Here is a 23,172-nt window from a genome sequence, read left to right on the forward strand (position 1 = left end):
ACGATAAGGCGGCGGTTCAAGGAGGCTGACATGATCTGTTCTAAATATTTAAGTTCTTTCTTCAACAGCTGCAGTTTGTTTTTACTGACCTTGTGACTGTTCTCTGCAACAAATGAACGAAGTGCTACAGTATCTTTCCTGCTTTCTTCTTTAGTCTGTAACGCCACCAGAATATCATCTACGTACAGTAATATCTGACTACTGTTTGAGGGTGTAAATTTAGCAATATTTGCAGACACACACTGAGAAACGCAATAACCTTGTTGTAGCCTGGTGTACGCGCATTGCTGACCTTTGTAAGTAAATGCAAACAGGTGCTATTTCTTGTTCTGATATTGTCTCTGACATGATTTATAAGTAGTTTTTACCTTTTGTGTGTCAGTACATTCACCTCCCTCCTACACTGGTACTAGAACCCAACTTCCACAACGTTCCATCTAATTAATCGATGAGCTTGTTCTTTCCTATATTTTAATTGATGCATGCCTTTATATTTATATTTAAGCACACCAATTATATAATAATTGTTCTATTTATTATTAATATATTATATATATATTATTATATATTTTCTATTATATTTCTATCATTCCATTAATATTTTTTTATGTCTTCACTTAATTTATTCCATAGTTTTACACCACTTTAGTGTTTATTTTTAATTCAAAATCTTGTTGTGCATATAGCATGAATTTTTAACTGGTCCCTTGAGTTATATTCCCCATCTCTTTTTTAAAAAAAGAGATGGGGAATGGGGTCAGTTATCACAGTTATTTTGTCTATCAAATTTTTTACACAATTCTACTTTTTTAAATTTCCATCAAATCCAAATTTCTTTTTCCACTGTGGTAAGTTATATATATATATATATATTATTTTAGTCGACTGAGAATGAAGACATGAGAATTAGACATGTATTTTAAAATCACTTTCAAGTGTTTCACCCTTAGTCTTTTTGTTTCCCATTTTTAAGTTGTTTATTTGGCTTCACTACGAGGATTGAGATCAACAATCAGTTACAGTGTTCACAGAGATCATCGACTGTGCCAAGCTTCTACGGGAACTAGTTTCCTGCGGACACAGCTGTCTCAGTAAACCAACCTCTCAACCTTATGAGGACCCGGTCCTCTTTTACCCCGTGACCTCGTCACGGAACTTTTCTGAATATCCGGTCTTCTTTTACCTCATGAGCCACTCATGGAATTTAAGATACCTTTGGATTTACTCTTTTCATACTCGCCTGATCTGTGTTCTGGCTCTGGTTCAGGATCCCGTCACCTCACCTCGTCAGACCACCAGCCGACGTCTGACCTGGGCAGGCATTCACCTCCCAGGATTTTCTGCAGGTTTCAAACCTGGCTGTGCACAGACTTCAGTCGCCGACTTGATGTCTCGACAAAGAGAGGATCTTGGGATCCCAGACGAGCCCCCAATAATGTTAGGGAAATTGTTAGTTCCCTTTGTAAAAACACAATTAGTTAAGACCTTCTTCAGGATTTTATTTGCAAGGAGTGAGCAGTTTACAGCAAAGGCAACTTCCTCTCACTGAAGAGAAGACAAGGATTCAGCTCATAATATGTATTGCATTCTGGGAGGTGCATAGTCATACAGTACAAGGGAAAAATTCTCTGCACAATAGTCCGGAGTCGTAAACCTAATGCAGCTCGTCTTTGAAACTCTGTGTCCCTTCCCTTCTAACACACACACACACAGAGTGAAGAGTAAAGTGTTCTATAAAACATGGGTAGTGTTAATCTTTAACCTAACAACACAATCGGTACATGATTATACAAAATACCGCTTTAACCCAATACACTGCAGGAGTATTCGGAGGAGCCCTCCTTGGAAAAACAGTGCAGAGGGTGTTAGGACATCATCGGGAGTTGATTTGTTATGCGAAACAGGAGGTGTGAGGGTATCCCCAGGGGTCATTCAGGAGTCACACACTCTGGATTTCTAATATTATTTAGAGTGTATATATCTAATATATAGCATAATATGATCATGATGATTATATGAAATGTCGTTTAAAGCCGCTACATCACAGGATTATCCTAAGGAATCCTCCTTGAAAACACAATTTAAAAAGTGAGAGGTGTTGAAGGGGCGACAGGGCCTTATGAGGAGGGGGGTTGGGGTGCCACAGCTGTAAACCCATTTGACCAGTTTTTGAGCAACTTTAAATATCAGGGGATTGTCTTAGATCCGGCAAATATTGTGTTAAATCCTAATGCCTAAACAGTTTTTGGGGGAAGCTGGGAGTCAGAGGTGTAATTTAGTTCAGACTGAAATAGTGGAAAGGCCCGAATATTTTTTCAAGCTGTTGTTTTCAGGAGACAGGAAGGTAAAGTATTTTTTCTTTTTTTTTTTTTTTTTTGTTCTGTCCAGCAGTTAAGCAAGCAGCATATATTACGCTGAATGCCATATTGTGATGGACAGCTTTGCTTTAACAAGAAGAGTATATATAGAATATATATACTCTTCCTGCATTATGGTTTATTTAATGGTTTATTTAGCTAATCCAAAATGTGTGTGATGTTGCTGTGTTGGTGGACAGGTTAGGTTTCTGCTTTAGGGTGTGTATGCGGGAGGGTGGGGGGTAGGGGGGATAAGGGGTGCAACCAGCTGCTGAAACCAAGCAAATCTGTTAAGTAAACAATCGGAGCAAAAAAATAAATAAAAAAATAAATAAATAAGTAAGAAGCATGGATGTACCTTAGGCTAACACATTCATAACTAAACAATTTTTGTACTGTGGTTTACCTTGGAGATTAATACTAATACCAATAATAGTGCTAAGGTATGTGCACATACTAATACAAACATATACATACAATATACATACATATGTGCATTATTATACATATCCCATACTACTTAATAAAAGTCATGACATACAACACCACAAATTCCATATTCACACATTATTCATATTGGTAGTGATAAGTATCAATAATACTTACAGTTGGATTTGGAAAGTGTCCCACTACAAGGTTAGTAAGGCTGTAGCTTAACATTATTCACCCAAAGGGTGAGGCAGACGTTGGTGCATGAACAATGCCACTTGTGGAAGCCAGGGTGATGTGAGGGGCTCCGCCACTACGCCCATCCAGCAAGCAGAGGAAGGAATCCCAGCAGCCAGGGAGCCCACACACCTTCAGTTCCAGGAGGGCAGGTGGTGCAACCCAAGCCGCCCACACAGAGCCCCCCAGGCAGAGCTGCAGCAGCCACAGAGACAGCACCCGAGGCCAGAGTGGGCCACCGGGGGTCAACGCTGTCCGCCCCATGAGAACCAGGGGCAAACACTCCCCCCGGCGGGAGGGTCGGCCTGAAAGAGTAGAGCCCGAGGACCCACGGTCCGTAGGGAGCCCGCCAGAAGATGCCCCCGCGCCCAGAGAGGGGCCCGCCCCCAGTCCACCACCCCCACATGGGCGGAGCGGGGCCTACCCCATCGGCCCGACCTCATCCCCTGGCGCTACAGCGGCCTGCAGCACAAGGCCAGCAATTGGTGGGGTCAGCAGAAAAGAGACCACCCAGGCAGACGATCATCGTACCACGGGCGAAAAACCGGACCCCCCACACTTCAACCGCACCACACGCATACCAACTCACACAAACACAGACGCATACACCCACCCACATGAGCAACACACATCATCACATCAACACACACACACACCATAGACTCTCTCACAACAAACTAGTCAATCATACGTGAACCAATGCGCTCTCTCTTTCTCTTTATTATTTTTTAATTGGTTAGCTAGAAATTTACCACATTTATTAGCATGGTCAAAGTTCTCCCAGCGTAATTGGTCTATCTGAAACTGAGTTTTGCAATCAATTATATTATTTAATTTCAGCTTTAGATTCTTTAGGTCTTCTAGGACATCATTGGTTGGAGAGGCTGCATATTTAATCTCTAGAGATTTTAATTTTTGTTCTAATTCTAATTCAAGTAACATGTCCTTTTTTTCTTGTGTGATGAATATGAAATAATTCTACCGCGCATAACTGCCTTCCCAGTCTCCCAAAGAACACAGGGTGAGATTTCCGGTGTATCGTTGATTTCTATAAAGGTTTTCCATTCTCTCCTGACATAACTGATGAAGTCTTGATCATTGAGTAAGGATGTATTAAACCTCCAATTCCTGGTTGATGGTGTGGCTGTCTTAATCAGCGAAATGGACATTGGTGCATGATCACTGATTGTGATAGAGTGAATATTGGTGTCAGAGACATCTTGTAAGACTGAGTTATTTACTAAAATATAATCTATACGGGAGTGAGAGTGGTGAACTGGTGAGAAAAAGGTATATTCCCTGGATGTAGGATGAAGAGAACGCCATGTGTCACAGAGACCAAAGTCATCCATGTACTGTTTTAAGGTCTGTACTGATTGCCAGTTCCTGTTGCTCACAGCTTTGCTTAGCCTGTCCAACTCTGGGTTAAATACTAAATTAAAGTCCCCTCCTACTATAAGTTTGGAACCAGAGTGAGCAGACAGTGATGTGAAGAAGCTGTGAAAGAAAGAGGGGTCGTCAGCATTAGGGCCATACACATTAGCTATGCAATATTCAATGTTTCCTATCAAGATATTAATGATTATATATCTCCCTTCTGGATCTACAATGGTATCGTTATGCGTAAAGTTAATCTTTTTATTTATCAGAATGCCGACCCCTCTTTGTTTAGAATTGTAACCGGCATGTGGGAACTCTGCTGATGCCAGAGTGTAATTTATAATTTTGGGAATATGAGTTTCCTGTAGTAAAACAATGTCTGCTTGTAGGGTTTTCAAATGGTTAAATATTTTAAATGGTTTTCTCCTTCTTATTGATTCCACGTACATTCCAAGTGACAATCTTACCTGACTGCTGTGGATCACTAGTCTTGTGTGTATGTAGTGTGACAGACTTTAGGTGTGTGGCTAACCTTAAGTACCTGTGTATTCTGAGTTGTGTGTTACCTATGTATGTGCACGTGTTTCCCCTGTGCAGTAGATGTTTGTGTGTGGCTGTTGGAGGGCTACATAGCTGGCTGACTACGTGGGAGAAGAATAGAGAAAAGGATGTAGACAGTGTGGAGTGAAAGTAGGTGAAGGAAAAAGAGTAAAGGGAAGGAAAATTAAAGTGAAAGGAAAGTGAGTGATTACGTATGGTGAGCGCTTTGCAAAGTGAGTGAGTGAGTGACATTAGAATGACAGTAAACATTTATATGAAACATCTGCGAGAGAACGAGTTTGAATACTGGATGTAAAGTTATAACACATAGTTGCATTGCATCTATTGTTTTTTTTAACAAACCTTTTATATTAAACCATTGTTTTTACATACCACCTGCTAGTACAGCCACGGAGTTGCTTCCCGGTCCCGGTAGAGCTCTCCGTTGACGTACAGTTTGTCGACGCTGATGACAGCCCTGCAGCCTTCTGCCATGAACCTCTTACGGATGGGGAACAGTCGGCGGCGGCGGTCGAGGATCTCCTTGGGGAACTGGTCGTTGACGCTGTAGTCGGTTCCCTTCAGCTGTCTGCCCCGGCTCTTAACCAGTTCCTTCTGCTTAAAGTCATGAAACTTGGCAACGATGGGTCGAGGACGCTGGCCATCCGGTCGTCTTCCTCCAAGTCTATGCGAACGGTGGAACGCCATCTTGTCGACAACTTCCGCTGGAATCTTCATCTGTTGTTTAATGAAGTTTTTAATTGTGGTTTCCGTGTTTTCCTCCGCCTGTTCTGGAATCCCCGAGAACACCAGGTTGTCCCTCATGCTGCGGGCCTGCAGATCGATGATACCTTCTTTTATTTTTTTATTTTCGGCCGCTAGCTGAGCCACATCCTCCGTCAGGGACTGCACCGTTCCTTTCAGGGCCTCGTTCTCGGTGGCGAGAGAAATCACCTGCTGCTGGCTAAATTCCAGGGAGTCGCGGAGGGCCATAAACTCTTTGTGGAGGAGTTCCACTAGCGCCAGACGTGCGTCGAAACTTGATATTTTTTTCTTGATTGACTCCAGGATGTCCGTGATGTTTTTATCCGCCGAGCTAGCTCCAGGTGACTCAGGTGAGTCAGACGGACGGGAACGCTTGTTTGGAGCCGTCTCCTTTTTCCCCATTACCAGACGCTCGAAGCACTCGTCGATGTACTCGAAACTTTCTTCGGTGTTATCCAGAATGGTAGGGTGGTTGATTATTTTCCGTAAAATAAGGTAGTTATTTATTTAAATTGGCGGATAGTTTGTCGCGCTGTTGTTTACTACCGGTGTCGCGCCGCCTTGTTGAATTTCTCGTGCTGTTCTTGTTGTTTTTCTTTTTTAAACAACAGGGTGGCGTTGATTCAACACTGTAGCAGCGAGCGGGTTGTAGCTCGTCCCAATCGGTCAGACAACATATTTGTCGCCGCTTTGACCATCTGTTACGCCTGAGTGAAATTGTACAGCTGCCTGGAGCAGCTTGAGAGGTGCGTTCTGTATTATGACACCGATAGCGTAATCTACTGTTCAAAACCCGGCAAAGCCAAGCTCCCTCTGGGTAATTACCTGGGGGATTTGATGGATGAGCTAAAGTCTGACTCCTGCGGAGAGTTTGTCTCTGCAGGCCCTAAAAGCTACGGGTATCAAACACGAGGAGGCAGAGTGACGGTTAAAGTCAAGGGCATCACACAGACAACAGAGTGTTGTAAGAGCATCAATTTCGACTCTGTTAAAAACCTGGTGGAGAACTATATTGAAATGGGCAAGAGCAGGATCCTGACGTCTCCTCAATACAACATTGCCCGCGACAAAAAGACCTTTGATTTAAAAAAAACGTATCAGTCGACAAGAAATTCAGAGTGGTGTTTGACAAGCGCCGGCCGCTTCCCGGAGGGTCCAGCGTTCCTTTTGGCTATTAGTGCTATGCAAGAGGTGGAGGAAGGATTTGTCCCGGGGCTGAAAGCCCCGTTCTCCTGTCTTATAGCGTGCCCTTGTGGCGCGGGTAAAACATTTTTTGTAAAAAGGTTTTTGGAAAACTGTAAACATGTAACCGTTGATGTGCCTGATAACATTGTGTGGATATATACGTCTTTTCAACCCATGTACGAGGAATTGCAGAGGATGAATAAAGGAATAAAATTTGTGGAAGGACTGCCTGACTCTTTCAACAATGACGCTGTTTCCGCGAGGGCAGAGTCTTCATTTTGGACGATGTGTTGTTTCAAGCTCTGGAGCACCCTGAAGTGGTTAAAATCTTTACCCAATACATCATCGAAACATGTTCGTTATGTTTTTAACTCAAAATGTTTTTCAAAAGGGTAAACAGGGGCGAACGCTGAGTCTAAACAGCACGCACATTATTTTATTTAAAATTCCCCGCGATAAACTGCAAACGGCAACGCTGGCTCAGCAGATATTTCCGGGGCAGAAGGCATAGCGGTAGGCGAGCGTGCCTGCGTCTATCTACCCGGAAGGAGGCACCATGTCCTCCCCCTCATAAAAGTACTGGTTTCCAGCCCACCGAGGCAACGCCGAGCGCTATTGGCCGCCTGCTCACCCGATCTAGTTAAAACCATCTGCGAGCTGGCGTTTAACCTTCTTGAAAGGTAACATCGCACTGTCCAGCAATCAGTGCAACAAGCTGAAACAACAGCGATGCAGCCTCAGAATCCTGGCTGATAAACGGACAGCTCTAGCAAAAAAGAGAACACTTATTCAAAAAGGTGGGTTTCTGTTTCCGCTACTCACGGCTGCGCTACCGAGCCTGGGTCAGCTGGTGAGCCCCTGACTAAAAGATTAAAAAATAAACTCTCCTGTAACATCGCTACCTTAATTTGGAAAAGCAAAAGAGGGCCGCCTCCCGCGAGATTGTGCTGTCTCTGCCAAAGGAGGCAGAGCCGGCCGATGCGGACGCGGGGTACTCTCGCGAGAAACCCCCTGATAAATGTAGCAATCCACGTCTGGACTGAGGTAACCTGACCTACATGTGAACTTAACTCCCTCCTTTGAAGAGCCCCTACGTCCCTTTAGTCCCCAGAGATAAGGGACCCTGAACCTTTCTCCACAACAGGAGACTGGCTTCTATCACCACAGGCACCAATTGATGCCAACATCTCAAATGTCCATATCAAAGAACCATGAGTCCACTTTGTTGATCTATCTGTAAATCCCTCAGGATTCTACATCTGCTTATCATGCCAAAAGGAGAGGCTGTCACATTTATCACCAAGAAGCTGTCTCTCCCAGAACTGGGACCACCAGCCATAAAATGTGGAATGTGCTCATCAAAGAGAACGAGAGACTTCATTTGGTTCAGACGCACCAGAGCTTTCAACCTCCATGAAACAGATGTCATTGTATTCTGTGGACAACAAGTTTTCATTTGATATTAGATTGGTTTCTGTGCGACGTTTAATGCCTGATCTACAGATTTGCCAGCAAATTCCTAAAGTTACAAAGGGACTTCAACTCATCACCATGCTTTCCTTTGTGTGAATGCACAAAGTTGAAATAGAGAGACTCACCTTCTTTACTTCTTTTAATCTGTGCAACATACACATATATACACTATTTCCACCAGCTACAATTAGGTATCCTCATTATTGTATCACATTTTTAAGTGTTACAATTGTTTAATTAGTAATGTCCAGATGAGGTCATTTATAATTTGATTTTGCTTGTATGTATTATTCGTGTATGTTTAGTGTTTACTGGGTGTTACATAAGACAAGACCAGTCATCATGAATAACATTTAATTTGTTACAGCTTTGTAAGGGACCATGTATAAGACCTTAATGTTCTATGCATTTAATATTGCTGTTTAACCATTCTGACCTTTCTGCTTATTTGAGTGTCAAAGTGATCATTACATGTTTATTGTGTTATGGTGTGATGGAACTTTGAGCTTGATGAAAAGAGGAAAGCTTAGTTATCCCAGATTTAGGAGTGATCCAAATCAAATAGTTTGATTCCTGATCTGAAGAGGTGGAACTCTTCACCACTGGTTCAACTAAATTCTCCGCCCTGCAGTGGCCACTGCCCCAGGGGTATTTAAACCAGTGACACCCTAGTGGAATCGGATTTCCCTCTATCTTCAAACTTCTTTCACCTTTTTTTTTTGTGTCGCATTACTTTTCTTTAATTTTCCTCTGTTCTTAAATTTTGTAAACCTAAGTTAAACTTAGAAACACGAACGAACAACGATTTTTGTTACGTTAGAAAGTCATCAAGAAACTCCGCGAAACTGAAACTATTACAACCAGTCCTTAATTGACTCGCTAGTTTTGATCGAACTAATTAAATTAGATTCCAGCCGTTTCCTTTTTGGGCTAGTTTAAGTAGCGCTGACGCTTTGAAACACCTTGGAAAGTCCAGCCTGGCTGACTGTTACTCTGCTGAACCTGAGCCGTCATCACCGCGGGCGACGATTCCTGGCCCAGAGGCCGTGGCACCTGGACCAGAGAGGGCACGCCTGCTCCACCAACCGGTAACGGGAGACGCTGCACAGCGGCTACAGCTTCAAACTAAGGCAAGACGAACATCTCTAATTCTCTGAGAAGTCTGGTGTTTCTCAAAGCTCTAAAATTGAACATTCCAAATTGATTAGTTATCCTTAGATTTGAACTAGTTAGAGACAAATACTCTTTTCGCTTGATCAAAGCCATCACACACTCAGGTCTTGACCATTCTTTGGGTTTCACTCATTGATTCATTCACTGTTCATCATCTCATTCTGATCGTTCTCTCATTTTCTATTCTGTTTATTTGAGTATTTCCATATTATGTTATTCATATATCCAGTAGTGTTAGATTAATAAAACGTTAAAAGGAATCTGGTTTTGTGTGCATTGCTCTTCAGATTTAAGCAGAGGTCACTGAACCGCGACAAGAATTCACGGCATAAGAGACTGATTTGGTTTTATCACAAGAAAGTGGTTATTGTTGTTCATGAGTGGTAACTCATTGAATTGATATCTGGCGTTGACTAGATTGATACAAGCGTGGTTTCAGCTTTAAAACAAACCTGGTGCCCCAACTTCGAGGTATATTAATGTTTCTGCATTAATATCAAACTATTAATAATTTGAATCCGCTACATATAATTGTGCAGGATGTTGTGACGGGCGTTAACCCTCGTTTTCAAAAGAAGGCAGGCTACATTCTGGAAAAGATGGCGGCTTCCGGGAGTCCAGGGAGCTGGAAGGACTCGGGAGAGTTTGTCTTAAACGACAAGCCGGTGAAGGGCTCGCACATCATAGATCTGATTAGACATTTAAGCTCTGGCTCTGTGGAACAGAAAGTACGCGCAGTGCTCCCCGCAGACGATGGATAACGGGTGCTGCAATTGTCTGGTGTGATAATAAACGGCTTTAGAGATCTAAATCTCCGCTCTCTTCAAGAATCAGCACGAGCCAATGCTCACCGGGCAGGTGCCGTGGGTGGGTTTTCACTATAATATAGGAGGGTCTCTTAAACACCTGCAGCGGCAGCTCGTCGGAGGCCCACACTCCTTGAAACACGTCTCCCAGTAGGGGCTGCATTATGTTTTCCAGTTGAACGCTGTTCATTCCCTGTATTAATAATCGACTAAAACGTTCCTTTTTGAATCAATCTCGAGAATGGAGTCGTAACAGGCGTAGACCACTAGCGTAGTCGTCTGCGCTAGAGCCGTTCTAAAGCGCATCTCCAGGCGCAAGGTGCCTGTCTTGACCGGAGGCAGAGCTCCGCCCTCCTCCTCTGGGGCCATGTTGAAGGCGTAAAGTGTATAACCCTGCTCATAATATCTTCTATTAAAACACAGAGGCTGGTTTTTCAGGTGCTGCCAGGTAGCTGTGATTAAGCTGTAATACTCTCTGATAGAGGAGCCGTGCTCAAAATCAGGCTGCAGCGCTTTTCCCGGAATCTGTCTGCCGTCTCTGCATAAGGCTAAAAACTCTAGGTTGGCGTGGATAAACCTGAAAGGGTTCATAGTACTCCGCCCGTAAAAGTCTCGTGGTTAACCAGCCCTATAACCACATATTTCGGTGGAGTGCCCAGAAAAATATTTTCCTGCTTGCATATTCTGGAATTGACCGGAATGAAGAATGTTTTAACATTGACGCGCAAGAGCGGGTACAAAGCGTTGTCCTCAGTCAGTGCGGATGAGTGTCCTATGCGCACGGCGGGGGACACAGTCACTTTCTTTCGCTGAACTGACTTTTCAGAGATTCTGGGGAGTAATTCAGCAAGGCCTCAATCAGGGATCTGTAAGCGTGAGTGGTGCTTGACTGGGAGATCAGCCGATCCCCCAGAGTCACGTCGCATTGGCTGAATATTGTTTTCAGAGGGTAGTAGATGATGATTTAGCCCGCCGCTAAATCGATTCCGTCCGCGTTTGTAATTTTCAGCCTTAAAAACAGCAGCGTGTCATTTAGATCCAGGTAACGCTCTCCCTCCGCTGCTACATAAAATTCAATAGGACCGTTGTCTGTGATGGAGGAGATTAGAGAAATCTCCACATATTGTTTGTCCTCTATGCTCAGTTGTGAAAACGGACAGGAAAACAAATCCAGCGACAAATCCGACATCTTCTCATGTAAGAGTGCCATGCTGATTAGAAAATATCCTCGCTCTTTACAGCGGACCTCCGCTTTTTACGCCTGCCCGGGACGACTGATTTTTTATTGTGAGCGGGTCTACTTTTTAAGACTCCCGGTAGACGCTGTCCCGGGGGGCGTTTCCTGGCTTTGCTCATGACGTCGATGGCTAATTTTTTAGCTGTCGCTGCTAGATGGGGCTTGGCCACACTAAATCCCCTTATTGACTCCTTATTGACCCTCGACTGTCACGCAGCGCAGGAGAGGAGCGAACGTGTCACCAATCACCTGGTGCCTCACTATATCCGAATAACAGTATAAATTGTAAAATCCGCACTTTAAATCAGCCGGACGCGGCAACAGTTGTACTCTAGGCCCCGTAGAAATCCAGTCGTCCTTCTCAACACCCAGCGCATAGCACACAGGCTCAGGAAACTGGAGTTTATAGCGCCCACTGTGTGTTTCATACCCTAGATCAACATCCATTTTATGCTTTTTAAACCTGTTGTTCAGCTTCCTCATAAGACTCTCTCTGTCGTAGGACCCGTATCCAAAATACTCTCGATTCACCTTGTGCTTTGCTCTGAGGGTTCAAACAGGGTCGTATCCATCCAGTTAAAATAGGCGAGGCCGTGAGGTATTGTCAGCCATGTATGCATGTATGACAGGTCTGTCAGAGCAACTTCCCAAGCTCCTTTTATATATGTATCTATATGCTGCGCCAGATCAGCGCAAAATACCGAGGGCGTGTTGTCCGGGAACAGCTTTGTCCATATTTTATATGTTTACAATCTCAGATGCCTTTATATAACTGTTAAACTTTTCGGGACAGTTCAACCATTTAACCAGAACGTTCTCCACCCCTCCAATTTTGCGTTTGCCCAGAATTTTTTCCACCTTGAACGCCTTGGCGCTGGACACTGTCACTTTTTGCAATTCTGCCTCATAAAAGGATCCTTCGACGGGGTCGTCGTCATAAACCCATAGTTTGTAGACCGGCGGTATCCTAGGAACGCATTCTGTTATTATAAAAAGCTTGTCGATGAACCCCTGGGTATATTTATTATCAAAAACGCCTCTCAGCTTCGATATGCGCACAATATCCCCGACTTTAAAATTGATCTTTAAGGCCTTCTCGTGTCTTAAAGGAAAGGAGCCGTACAGATTCTGAAATACCTCTAAAGCATTTTCAGAAGTCACCTGAGCGAGCTTCATTTTAATACTGGAGTGATACGCATTATTGTAGCTTTTGACAATCTGCTTCAAAACCTCCACATACTGTATCTTAGGGTTTTTTTACCCGTAAAGTAACGGTACAGTTTATATTTTAAGGTTTAAGGTTTTATTGTAGCGCTCCACGACCAACGCTTTAACTTATCTGGATGTGCTGAAATGCGTGATTTCATGTTTTTTCATCAGAACCTTAAAAAGCTTGTTGTAAAACTCTTTTCCCTGATTTGTCTGAATTTGTTTAGGGATTCCACTCTCAGCAAGAACGGACTAAAGAGCGGTCACCACGTCTTTTGCACCCTTATTCTTAATAGGCCTAACGTATGCTTTTTTAGAGAATACATCAATAACGGTCAGCAGGAATTTATAACCGTCGTTGTACGACGCTAGGGCCTGCATGTCGCAGAGATCTGCCTGAAATTGGTTCAGCGTTCTGGACACAAACACCCTATTTCTGGGGAAATGCATCCTTACAGGCTTATGCAGCGTGTAGGCGTCTTGTTTTGCTAAAAACTCTTTGATGCGATCCACGCTAATTTCCTCACCAGAATTCCGTTCTACGGCTCCGTGTAAAGGAGCCACACCGCCATAACTGCCCGGATGAGATGGGTTGTAAGACATTTTCTTTATCAGGTTTTCAAGTTTAGGAGGCATCTTCTCTCCTCTCCAAAAACCTCAACTCTGAACACCCCGCACGCTTTTTACTTTGTTATTAGGTTATTCAGTTGCTTCAGTAATGAGTAGTCTTTTTTTACAAATTCACAAGCTTTTATTTAAAAAAAATAAATAAATAAATGTTACATTGCTTATACAAAAATGGCCCTCGCACAGCACCGACGTTATCAATCGAGGGGATGCGTCTCTCTCGTCCATCTCTTCCTCCTCGCTGTCATAAACGCTGCACCCGTCTCAGCCCAGTTCCAGAGAGGACTGGTCGCTGATCCGCATTGATGTGGTCGACCAACTCCAGAATGGGGCCACCATAAGTCACCTCCTCTACATGGATGACGTCAAGCTGTACGCCAAGAGTGAGCGAGACATCGACTTGCTGATCCACACCACCAGGATCTACAGCTCGGACATTGAGATGTCATTCGGGCTCGAAAAATGTGGGAGGATGGTGACAAAGAGAGGCAAGGTAATCCACAGAGAAGGAGTCAAAAGGTCTAGCAGAAGTACAGGCAGGGACAAGGCAAAACCACGGTCAGGTACAGGCAGGAGTCAAAATAAACCAAGGACTTACTAGACATCACTGGGGCTGACAAACCGGGTGCTTGAACAAAAACTATCTGGCAGAGAACAAAGGGATATGCAGGTGCTTAAATGCATGGAAGTGATTGATGGTGGGACACAGCTGGTGATCACATGACAGAAAAACCAAGGTGAACTATGCATGATAGGACAGAACTGTAAAGGTATGAAAAGGAAGTGTGACACATGACTATGTGAGTGGACAAAACTAAGGCAGACCGGAAAACAAGAGTGAACAAGCCTGCAGCACCTCCTGAGCGAGGGCGAGGCCACAACTGGCCTTGCCTCCAGGCCTCAGTGAAAGAGCCGACCCCCCCAGCCCTAAATGTATGTGTATGTGGCTAGGGGTCCGGTAGACAGAGTGTTGGGGGACCTCATCTGTATAATCTCTTATTAACAGAATTTTTATTAAGGTCCCACATGCTCAAACAAAGGAGGCACTGCTGCCTGCATGTAAAGTCCTCATCCTGATAGTAGTGAGTGAGAACAAAGAGATTTCAAATCTCAGCGCCAAAACCAGGCGCCAGGCTGGGGACCCATACCTGGCTCCCCCGCTGACATCCAACTCCCGCTGACACAAGCGACAAACGGCGGAGAAACTTGGACGTCAGCCGGAAGAACTTGGACGTCAGCCGTCCTGATTGGACCAAACAATAGGACGGGCGTGACCAAAAACACGGTTATAAAAGCCGCCGTGACCGAAGACTCGTCTCTTGTTCTCTTCGGCCCTCTCCCTGCCCCACCTGGAGCTTCCCTCTGCACGCCTGAAGCCTCCACCGCAGCCAGCAGCTGAACTAACAGGGACGTCGTCACAGAGAACCGGCCTGATCACCCATCTACTTCCAGCCACACGGCAGGAAACCGCCAGCTCAACCGCCTCACTCGCCGCTGCATCAGCTGATCACGACGCGATCACCGCGACGCACTCCTGGACCGGACCGCAACAGCACAAGCACGCACGCACGCACGCACGCACGCCGCGCCGGATCTTCCCACCAGGATTAAGCAGTAGGTATTAAGTATTAAGGCAGAGGCATTCTTAAGTCTGAGCAGAGTAGAAGTCTTAGGGTATCAGTAATTGTTTTATTGTTGTGTTGTTTCTTTTCCTGTACACACGATCTGATCACTGTGCATTTCCGCAATCAAGTGACTGTAACGCTGTTACAGATATACGTGAATCTAAGAGGTGCACATTGAAGTGTTGTAATCTGTGATTTTCCTAGCTTAAGTGCTTTATTGTGTTACTGTGCGGTGCTCTGTTTCTGCTGCGACCACGCCAAGCGCACGTTTCAGCCACTGCACGCTTCCACGATCACGTGACTATATCGCCGAATATAGCCCCACGTGTTTGTGTGACCACAAGCCTTATTCACGCTAGTCCCACTTCACACTCCTTTGCACTCCTTGACACGCGCGCTCCATTCAAAGGGCTCACCGGCACACACGCGCAGCTGTGCCACCTCACCACGCCCCTAAAGGGGGTCGCGCTCCTCGTCCTCCTTTCTTTTCCTCTCTTTCTCTCTCTCTCTCACACACACACACACCCCTTTTACCTCAGGTAACACGCATACACATACAGTACTTCCAGACGAACACACCATAAGATTAAGTTGTGAGTTGCGGAGTTATTCAAGATAGTGTTGATACCAGAGTTAACATTAATTGTTTAATAAAGCCTCATAATTTAATTGGTCGTTGTCTGTGATTATTAGTGGGAGAGCTGAACAGCTCTCACACTATTGAGATCTTCGCTCTTTATTAGTGGGAGAGCTGAACAGCTCTCACACTATTGAGATCTTCGCTCTTTATTATTAGTGGGAGAGCTGAACAGCTCTCACACTATTGAGATCTTCGCTCTTTATTAGTGGGAGAGCTGAACAGCTCTCACACTATTGAGATCTTCGCTCTTTATTAGTGGGAGAGCTGAACAGCTCTCACACTATTGAGATCTTCGCTCTTTATTATTAGTGGGAGAGCTGAACAGCTCTCACACTATTGAGATCTTCGCTCTTTATTATTAGTGGGAGAGCTGAACAGCTCTCACACTATTGATATCTTCGCTCTTTATTATTAGTGGGAGAGCTGAACAGCTCTCACACTATTGAGATCTTCGCTCTTTATTATTAGTGGGAGAGCTGAACAGCTCTCACACTATTGAGATCTTCGCTCTTTATTATTAGTGGGAGAGCTGAACAGCTCTCACACTATTGAGATCTTCGCTCTTTATTATTATTAGTGGGAGAGCTGAACAGCTCTCACACTATTGAGATCTTCGCTCTTTATTAGTGGGAGAGCTGAACAGCTCTCACACTATTGTTATCTTCGGTCTTTATTATTATTATTATTCTTCTACTTATTCCGCCCTTTTTTTGATTGCTATCTACTTTTTAACGCTTCATCGTAGAATCGTCGTTCAACTTTCTAAACGTGTGTCATCTTTAGGAGATGTGGGCTATTACTTTTTATGTTTTCAGCTTTTCAACTTTTAATGTTATTCAACTTTTTTCATCGTTTTTTTATAATGGTCGTCTATGGGAATCATCGTTAAACTTTTTGTCAACTTCCCTCTTTTCATCAGCGTCTATCATCGTCATACTTTGGCGTAGAAACGTCATTTCAACTTCAAAAGCGTCCATCATCGCTCAACTTTCTCCTCGTAAATCAGCGTTGTCGTATCTTCTATACTTTTTGACTCGTGAGCGTTTAAATATGGTGTGGTTTTTGTTAAATTTTCAGCTTTTCCATTAGTGTGTATTGGGTCATTTAGAGTGTGTGATGTCACAGCCAGAGTGCGAGGGTGCGCTTTTTTAAGACAGAACTTCTGTCTCTAACTTGTCACTACAGCCACAATTTTTACTCTATCAACGTAATTATTTCACTAAATCGTAGTCATACTTGTCTTCTTTCTAATGATGTGTCTGGCTTTACCCTCAGACTTATACTTTAGTCGCTATCGACCTCAAAGCACAGAGAGATCCTGAAATTCTCCCATAGACTCTAATGATAATTTTTGGCAGACGTCTGGAGAAAAAAAAGGAGGAGACATATTTTGAAATTGCGACTGTGGCTACAAACGTTTGTCCTCAAACAAAAAATTCACACCATTTGCTCATTGAAGCCTTGGGACTCGTAAAATGAAATAATTTTTGTGATAACTATCATGGTTTAGGTGGAACAATCCTGTTTATACAGGGTGAAACTCTGCTTTTACAGAGCAGAGTGAGCCTGATTTTCCCGCCCTTCGTCTCCATGGCGACGGCGCAGCTGCAGATTTCACTGACAGGTCAAACTCCTGATGCTCAGTGTAGGCAGCAGTTTCATGCTTATTACTGATTACTCAACTACACTATTGGATTGTGTAATAATTAAGCACACACTTCCTCTAAATCCTTTCAAAATAAAAGCACCAAGCCAAATAATTAGCTTTAATAGCAATATTTCTGCTTTTAGATCTGTAATTATGACTATTTAAAGATAGATTAACAGTTTAGTAATTACCCACACATGCTTCCTCTAAATCCTTTCAAAATAAAAGCACCAATGCCAATTATTAGCTTTAACTGCACTGTTTTTGCCTTTGAATGGGTAATTATGATTATTTAAAGACTAATTGACAGTTACGCTATTACCCCCACACATTTCCTCTAAATCCTTTCAAAATAAAAGCACCAATTACAATTTATTACCTTTAATGGCAAGATTGATTAGAAAAGTTGTGGTTCTGAATACTTGCCAATCGTTATAGAGACTACTTTAGAGTTCAGTAAATAGCCACTCAAACTTATTAGGGTGCTTTTATTCTGAAAGGGCTAAATCTAAATCTTTTGTTTTAATAGGGCTATTCTTGCTATTGAATGATAAATTATGATTATCTAATGACTATTTTATAGTTTAGTAATCGCCCACACACAACCTCTAAATCCTTTCAAAATAAAAGCACCAATGTAATTTATTGGCAAGATTTTTGTTTCTGACTGGTAAATTTTTACTAGTTATTAAACTATTACACAAGTAATTATTTACAAATACTTTCTTCAAATTAAAAAGCTAGTCAGCTTATTTATGATTGTCAACAATGCACTCTGGTCAACTTTTTAATCTGTGATATATTTTTTACCTTGGTCAACTTTTGAATCATTGTCATATTTTAATCTTGTCCTAGTATGACATTGGTCATCTTTTTAATCGCCATCTTTTGTCATCGTTTTATTCTTTGTCAACGTTTTCTCGTTTTCATCGCTTTGCCGTAGTCAACTTTTGGACGTAGTCAACTTTTTTGACGTCAGCAGCTTAATCAGCGTTTGTCATCGTTGCGGCAGCAGATCAGCTCTCCCACGTAATTTCTCGAGAAATTACTTTTTCTAGTTATTATTATTATTCTTATTATTTCGCCCCGTTTTTCGGTCGCTATCTACTTCTCAACGCTTCATCGTAGAATCATCGTTCAACGTTCTAAACGTGCGTCATCGTTAGACGATGCAGGCTATTACTTTTCACGTTTTCAGCTTTTCAACTTTTAACGTTATTCAACGTTTTCCGTCGTTTTTTTATAATGGTCGTCTATGGGAATCATCGTTCAACTTTTTGTCAACTTGCCTCTTTTCGTCAGCTTCTGTCATCGTCATACTTTGGCGTAAAAACGTCATTTCAACGTCAAAAGCGTCTATCATCTTTCAGCGTTCTCTGTGTAAATCAGCGTCCTCGTATCTTTTATAGTTTTTGACTTGTGAGCGTTTAAATTTGGTGTGGTTTTTGTTAAATTTTCAGCTTTTCCATTAGTGTCTATTGGGTCAGTTAGAGTGCGTGATGTCACAGCTACAGTGAGAAGGTGCACTTTTTTAAGACAGAACGTCTGTCTCTAACTTGTCACTACAGCCACAATTTTTACTCTATCAACGTAATTACTTCACTAAATCGTAGTCATACTTGTCTTCTTTCTAATGATGTGTCTGGATATACCCTCAGACCTATACTTTAGTCGCTATCAACCTCAAAGCGCAGAGACATCCTGAAATTCTCCCATAGACTCTAATGATAATTTTTGGCAGACGTCTGGGGAGAAAAACAGAGGAGACATATTTTGAAATTGCCACTGTGGCTACAAGCTTTTATCCTCAAATATAAAATTCACACCATTTGCTCATTGAAGCCTTGGGACTCGTAAAATGAAATAATTTTTGTGATAACTATCATGGTTTAGCTGGAACAAGCCTGTTTATACAGGGTGAAACTCTGCTTTTACAGAGCAGAGTGAGCCTGATTTTCCCGCCTTTCGTCTCCATGGCGACGGCGCAGCTGCAGATTTCACTGACAGGTCAAACTCCTGATGCTCAGTGTAGACAGCAGTTCCATGCTTATTACTGATTAGTCAACTACACTATTGGATTGTGTAGTAATTAAGCACACACTTCCTCTAAATCCTTTCAAAATAAAAGCACCAAGCCAAATAATTAGCTTTAATAGCAATATTTCAACTTTTAGATGGGTAATTATGACTATTTAAAGATAGATTAACAGTTTAGTAATTACCCACACGTGCTTTCTCTACATCCTTTCAAAATAAAAGCACCAATGCCAAATATTAGCTTTAACTGCACTGTTTTTGCCTTTGAATGGGTAATTAAAGACTAATTGACAGTTACGCTATTACCCCCACACATTTCCTCTAAATCCTTTCAAAATAAAAGCACCAATTACAATTTATTACCTTTAATGGCAAGATTGATTAGAAGGTTTGTGGTTCTGCATACTTACCAATCGTTAATGAGACTACTTTAGAGTTCAGTAAATAGCCACTCAAACTTATTAGGGTGCTTTTATTCTGAAAGGGCTAAATCTAAATCTTTTGCTTTAATAGGGCTATTCTTGCTATCGAATGATAAATTATGACTATCTAATGACTATTTTATAGTTTAGTAATTGCACACACACAACCTCTAAATCCTTTCAAAATAAAAACACCAATGTAATTCATTACCTTAAATGGCAAGATTTTTGTTTCTGACTGGTAAATTTCTACTTGTTATTAAACTATTACACAGTTAGGTAATGCTTTACAAATACTTTCTTCAAATCAAAAAGATAGTCAGCTTATTTATAATTGTCAACAATGCACCTTGGTCTACTTTTTAATCTTTGACATCTTTTAACATTGGTCAACTGTTGAATCATTGTCATCTCTTTAATATTGTCATAGTATGACCATGGTCATCTTTTTAATCATCATCTTTTTAATCGCCATCTTTTGTCATCGTTTTAATCTTTGTCAACGTTTTCTTGTTTTCATCGTTTTCATCGTTTTGCCGTAGTCAACTTTTGAACGTAGTCAACTTTTTGACGTCAGCAGCTTAATCAGCGTTTGTCATCGTTGCGGCAGCAGATCAGCTCTCCCACGTAATTTCTCGAGAAATTACTTTTTCTAGTTATTCTTATTATTTCGCCCCGTTTTTCGGTCGCTATCTACTTCTCAACGCTTCATCGCAGAATCATCGTTCAACGTTCTAAACGTGCGTCATCGTTAGACGATGCAGGCTATTACTTTTCACGTTTTCAGCTTTTCAACTTTTAACGTTATTCAACGTTATTCAACGTTTTCCGTCGTTTTTTTATAATGGTCGTCTATGGGAATCATCGTTCAACTTTCTGTCAACTTCCCTCTTTTCATCAGCGTCTATCATCGTCATACTTTGGCGTAGAAACGTCATTTCAACGTCAAAAGCGTCTATCATCTTTCAACGTTCTCCGTGTAAATCAGCGTCCTCGTATCTTTTATAGTTTTTGACTTGTGAGCGTTTAAATATCGTGTGGTTTTTGTTAAATTTTCAGCTTTTCCATTAGTGTGTATTGGGTCAGTTAGAGTGCGTGATGTCACAGCTACAGTGAGAAGGTGCGCTTTTTTAAGACAGAACTTCTGTCTCTAACTCGTCACTACAGCCACAATTTTTACTCTATCAACATAATTACTTTACTAAATCGTAGTCATACTTGTCTTCTTTCTAATGATGTGTCTGGATATACCCTCAGACCTATACTTTAGTCGCTATCGACCTCAAAGTGCAGAGAGATCCTGAAATTCTCCCATTGACTCTAATGATAATTTTTGGCAGACGTCTGAGGAGAAAAACAGAGGAGACATATTTTGAAATTGCCACTGTGGCTACAAGCTTTTGTCCTTAAACATAAAATTCACACCATTTGCTCATTGAAGACTTGGGACTCGTAAAATGAAATAATTTTTGTGATAACTATCATGGTTTAGCTGGAACAAGCCTGTTTATACAGGGTGAAACTCTGCTTTTACAGAGCAGAGTGAGCCTGATTTTCCCGCCTTTCGTCTCCATGGCGACGGCGCAGCTGCAGATTTCACTGACAGGTCAAACTGCTGATGCTCAGTGTAGACAGCAGTTCCATGCTTATTACTGATTACTCAACTACACTATTGGATTGTGTAGTAATTAAGCACACACTTCCTCTAAATCCTTTCAAAATAAAAGCACCAAGCCAAATAATTAGCTTTAATAGCAATATTTCAACTTTTAGATGGGTAATTATGACTATTTAAAGATAGATTAACAGTTTAGTAATTACCCACACGTGCTTCCTCTACATCCTGTCAAAATAAAAGCACCAATGCCAATTATTAGCTTTAACTGCACTGTTTTTGCCTTTGAATGGGTAATTAAAGACTAATTGACAGTTACGCTATTACCCCCACACATTTCCTCTAAATCCTTTCAAAATAAAAGCACCAATTACAATTTATTACCTTTAATGGCAAGATTGATTAAAAAAATTTGTGGTTCTGAATACTTACCAATCGTTAATGGGACTACTTTAGAGTTCAGTAAATAGCCACTCAAACTTATTAGGGTGCTTTTATTCTGAAAGGGCTAAATCTAAATCTTTTGCTTTAATAGGGCTATTCTTGCTATTGAATGATAAATTATGACTATCTAATGACTATTTTATAGTTTAGTAATCGCCCACACACAACCTCTAAATCCTTTCAAAATAAAAGCACCAATGTAATTTATTACCTAAATGGCAAGATTTTTGTTTCTGACTGGTAAATTTCTACTAGTTATTAAAATATTACACAGTTAGGTAATTATTTACAAATACTTTCTTCAAATCAAAAAGATAGTCAGCTTATTTATGATTGTCAACAATGCACATTGGTCAACCTTTTAATCTTTGACATCTTTTAACCTTGGTCAACTTTTGAATCATTGTCATCTCTTTAATATTGTCATAGTATGACCTTGGTCATCTTTTTAATCATCATCTTTTTAATCGCCATCTTTTGTCATCGTTTTAATCTTTGTCAACGTTTTCTCGTTTTCATCGTTTTCATCGTTTTCATCGTTTTGCCGTAGTCAACTTTTTGACGTCAGCAGCTTGATCAGCGTTTGTTATCGTTGCGGCAGCAGATCAGCTCTCCCACGTAATTTCTCGAGAAATTACTTTTTCTAGTTATTCTTATTATTTCGCCCCGTTTTTCGGTCGCTATCTACTTCTCAACGCTTCAACGTAGAATCATCGTTCAACGTTCTAAACGTGCGTCATCGTTAGACGATGCAGGCTATTACTTTTCACGTTTTCAGCTTTTAAACTTTTAACGTTATTCAACGTTTTTCGTCGTTTTTTTATAATGGTCGTCTATGGGAATCATCGTTCAACTTTCTGTCAACTTCCCTCTTTTCATCAGCGTCTATCATCGTCATACTTTGGCGTAGAAACGTTATTTCAACGTCAAAAGCATCTATCATCTTTCATCGTTCTCCGTGTAAATCAGCGTCCTCGTATCTTTTATAGTTTTCAACTTGTGAGCGTTTAAATATCGTGTGGTTTTAGTTAAATTTTCAGCTTTTCCATTAGTGTGTATTGGCTCTGATAGAGTGCGTGATGTCACAGCTACAGTGAGAAGGTGCGCTTTTTTAAGACAGAATTTCTGTCTCTAACTCGTCACTACAGCCACAATTTTTACTCTATCAACGTAATTACTTCTCTAAATCGTAGTCATACTTGTCTTCTTTCTAATGATGTGTCTGGATATACCCTCAGACCTATACTTTAGTCACTATCGACCTCAAAGTGCAGAGAGATCCTGAAATTCTCCCATTGACTCTAATGATAATTTTTGGCAGAC

General features: G+C 41.8%; 1 protein-coding gene across 2 annotated transcripts in view; it reads right to left on the reverse strand.

Annotated features, from left to right (window-relative positions):
* LOC129603358 (uncharacterized) overlaps positions 1-9,357 on the reverse strand; it is a 395,454-nt gene extending 386,097 nt beyond the window's left edge. The window contains exon 1 of one of the 2 annotated variants that reach the window (XM_055504152.1): positions 5,337-9,356. Coding sequence is in view for 1 of the 2 variants with exons in the window: in XM_055504153.1 (XP_055360128.1) it covers positions 5,343-6,110 (768 nt within the window). In the remaining variant the exon portion in view is untranslated. Of the gene's footprint in view, positions 1-5,336 lie in introns of both variants that reach the window. The other variant, XM_055504153.1, reaches the window with a different exon arrangement.
* Between the last annotated feature and the right edge of the window lie 13,815 nt (positions 9,358-23,172).

This window comes from Betta splendens, chromosome 19 (assembly GCF_900634795.4).
Source record: "Betta splendens chromosome 19, fBetSpl5.4, whole genome shotgun sequence".
NCBI lineage: Eukaryota > Metazoa > Chordata > Actinopteri > Anabantiformes > Osphronemidae > Betta > Betta splendens.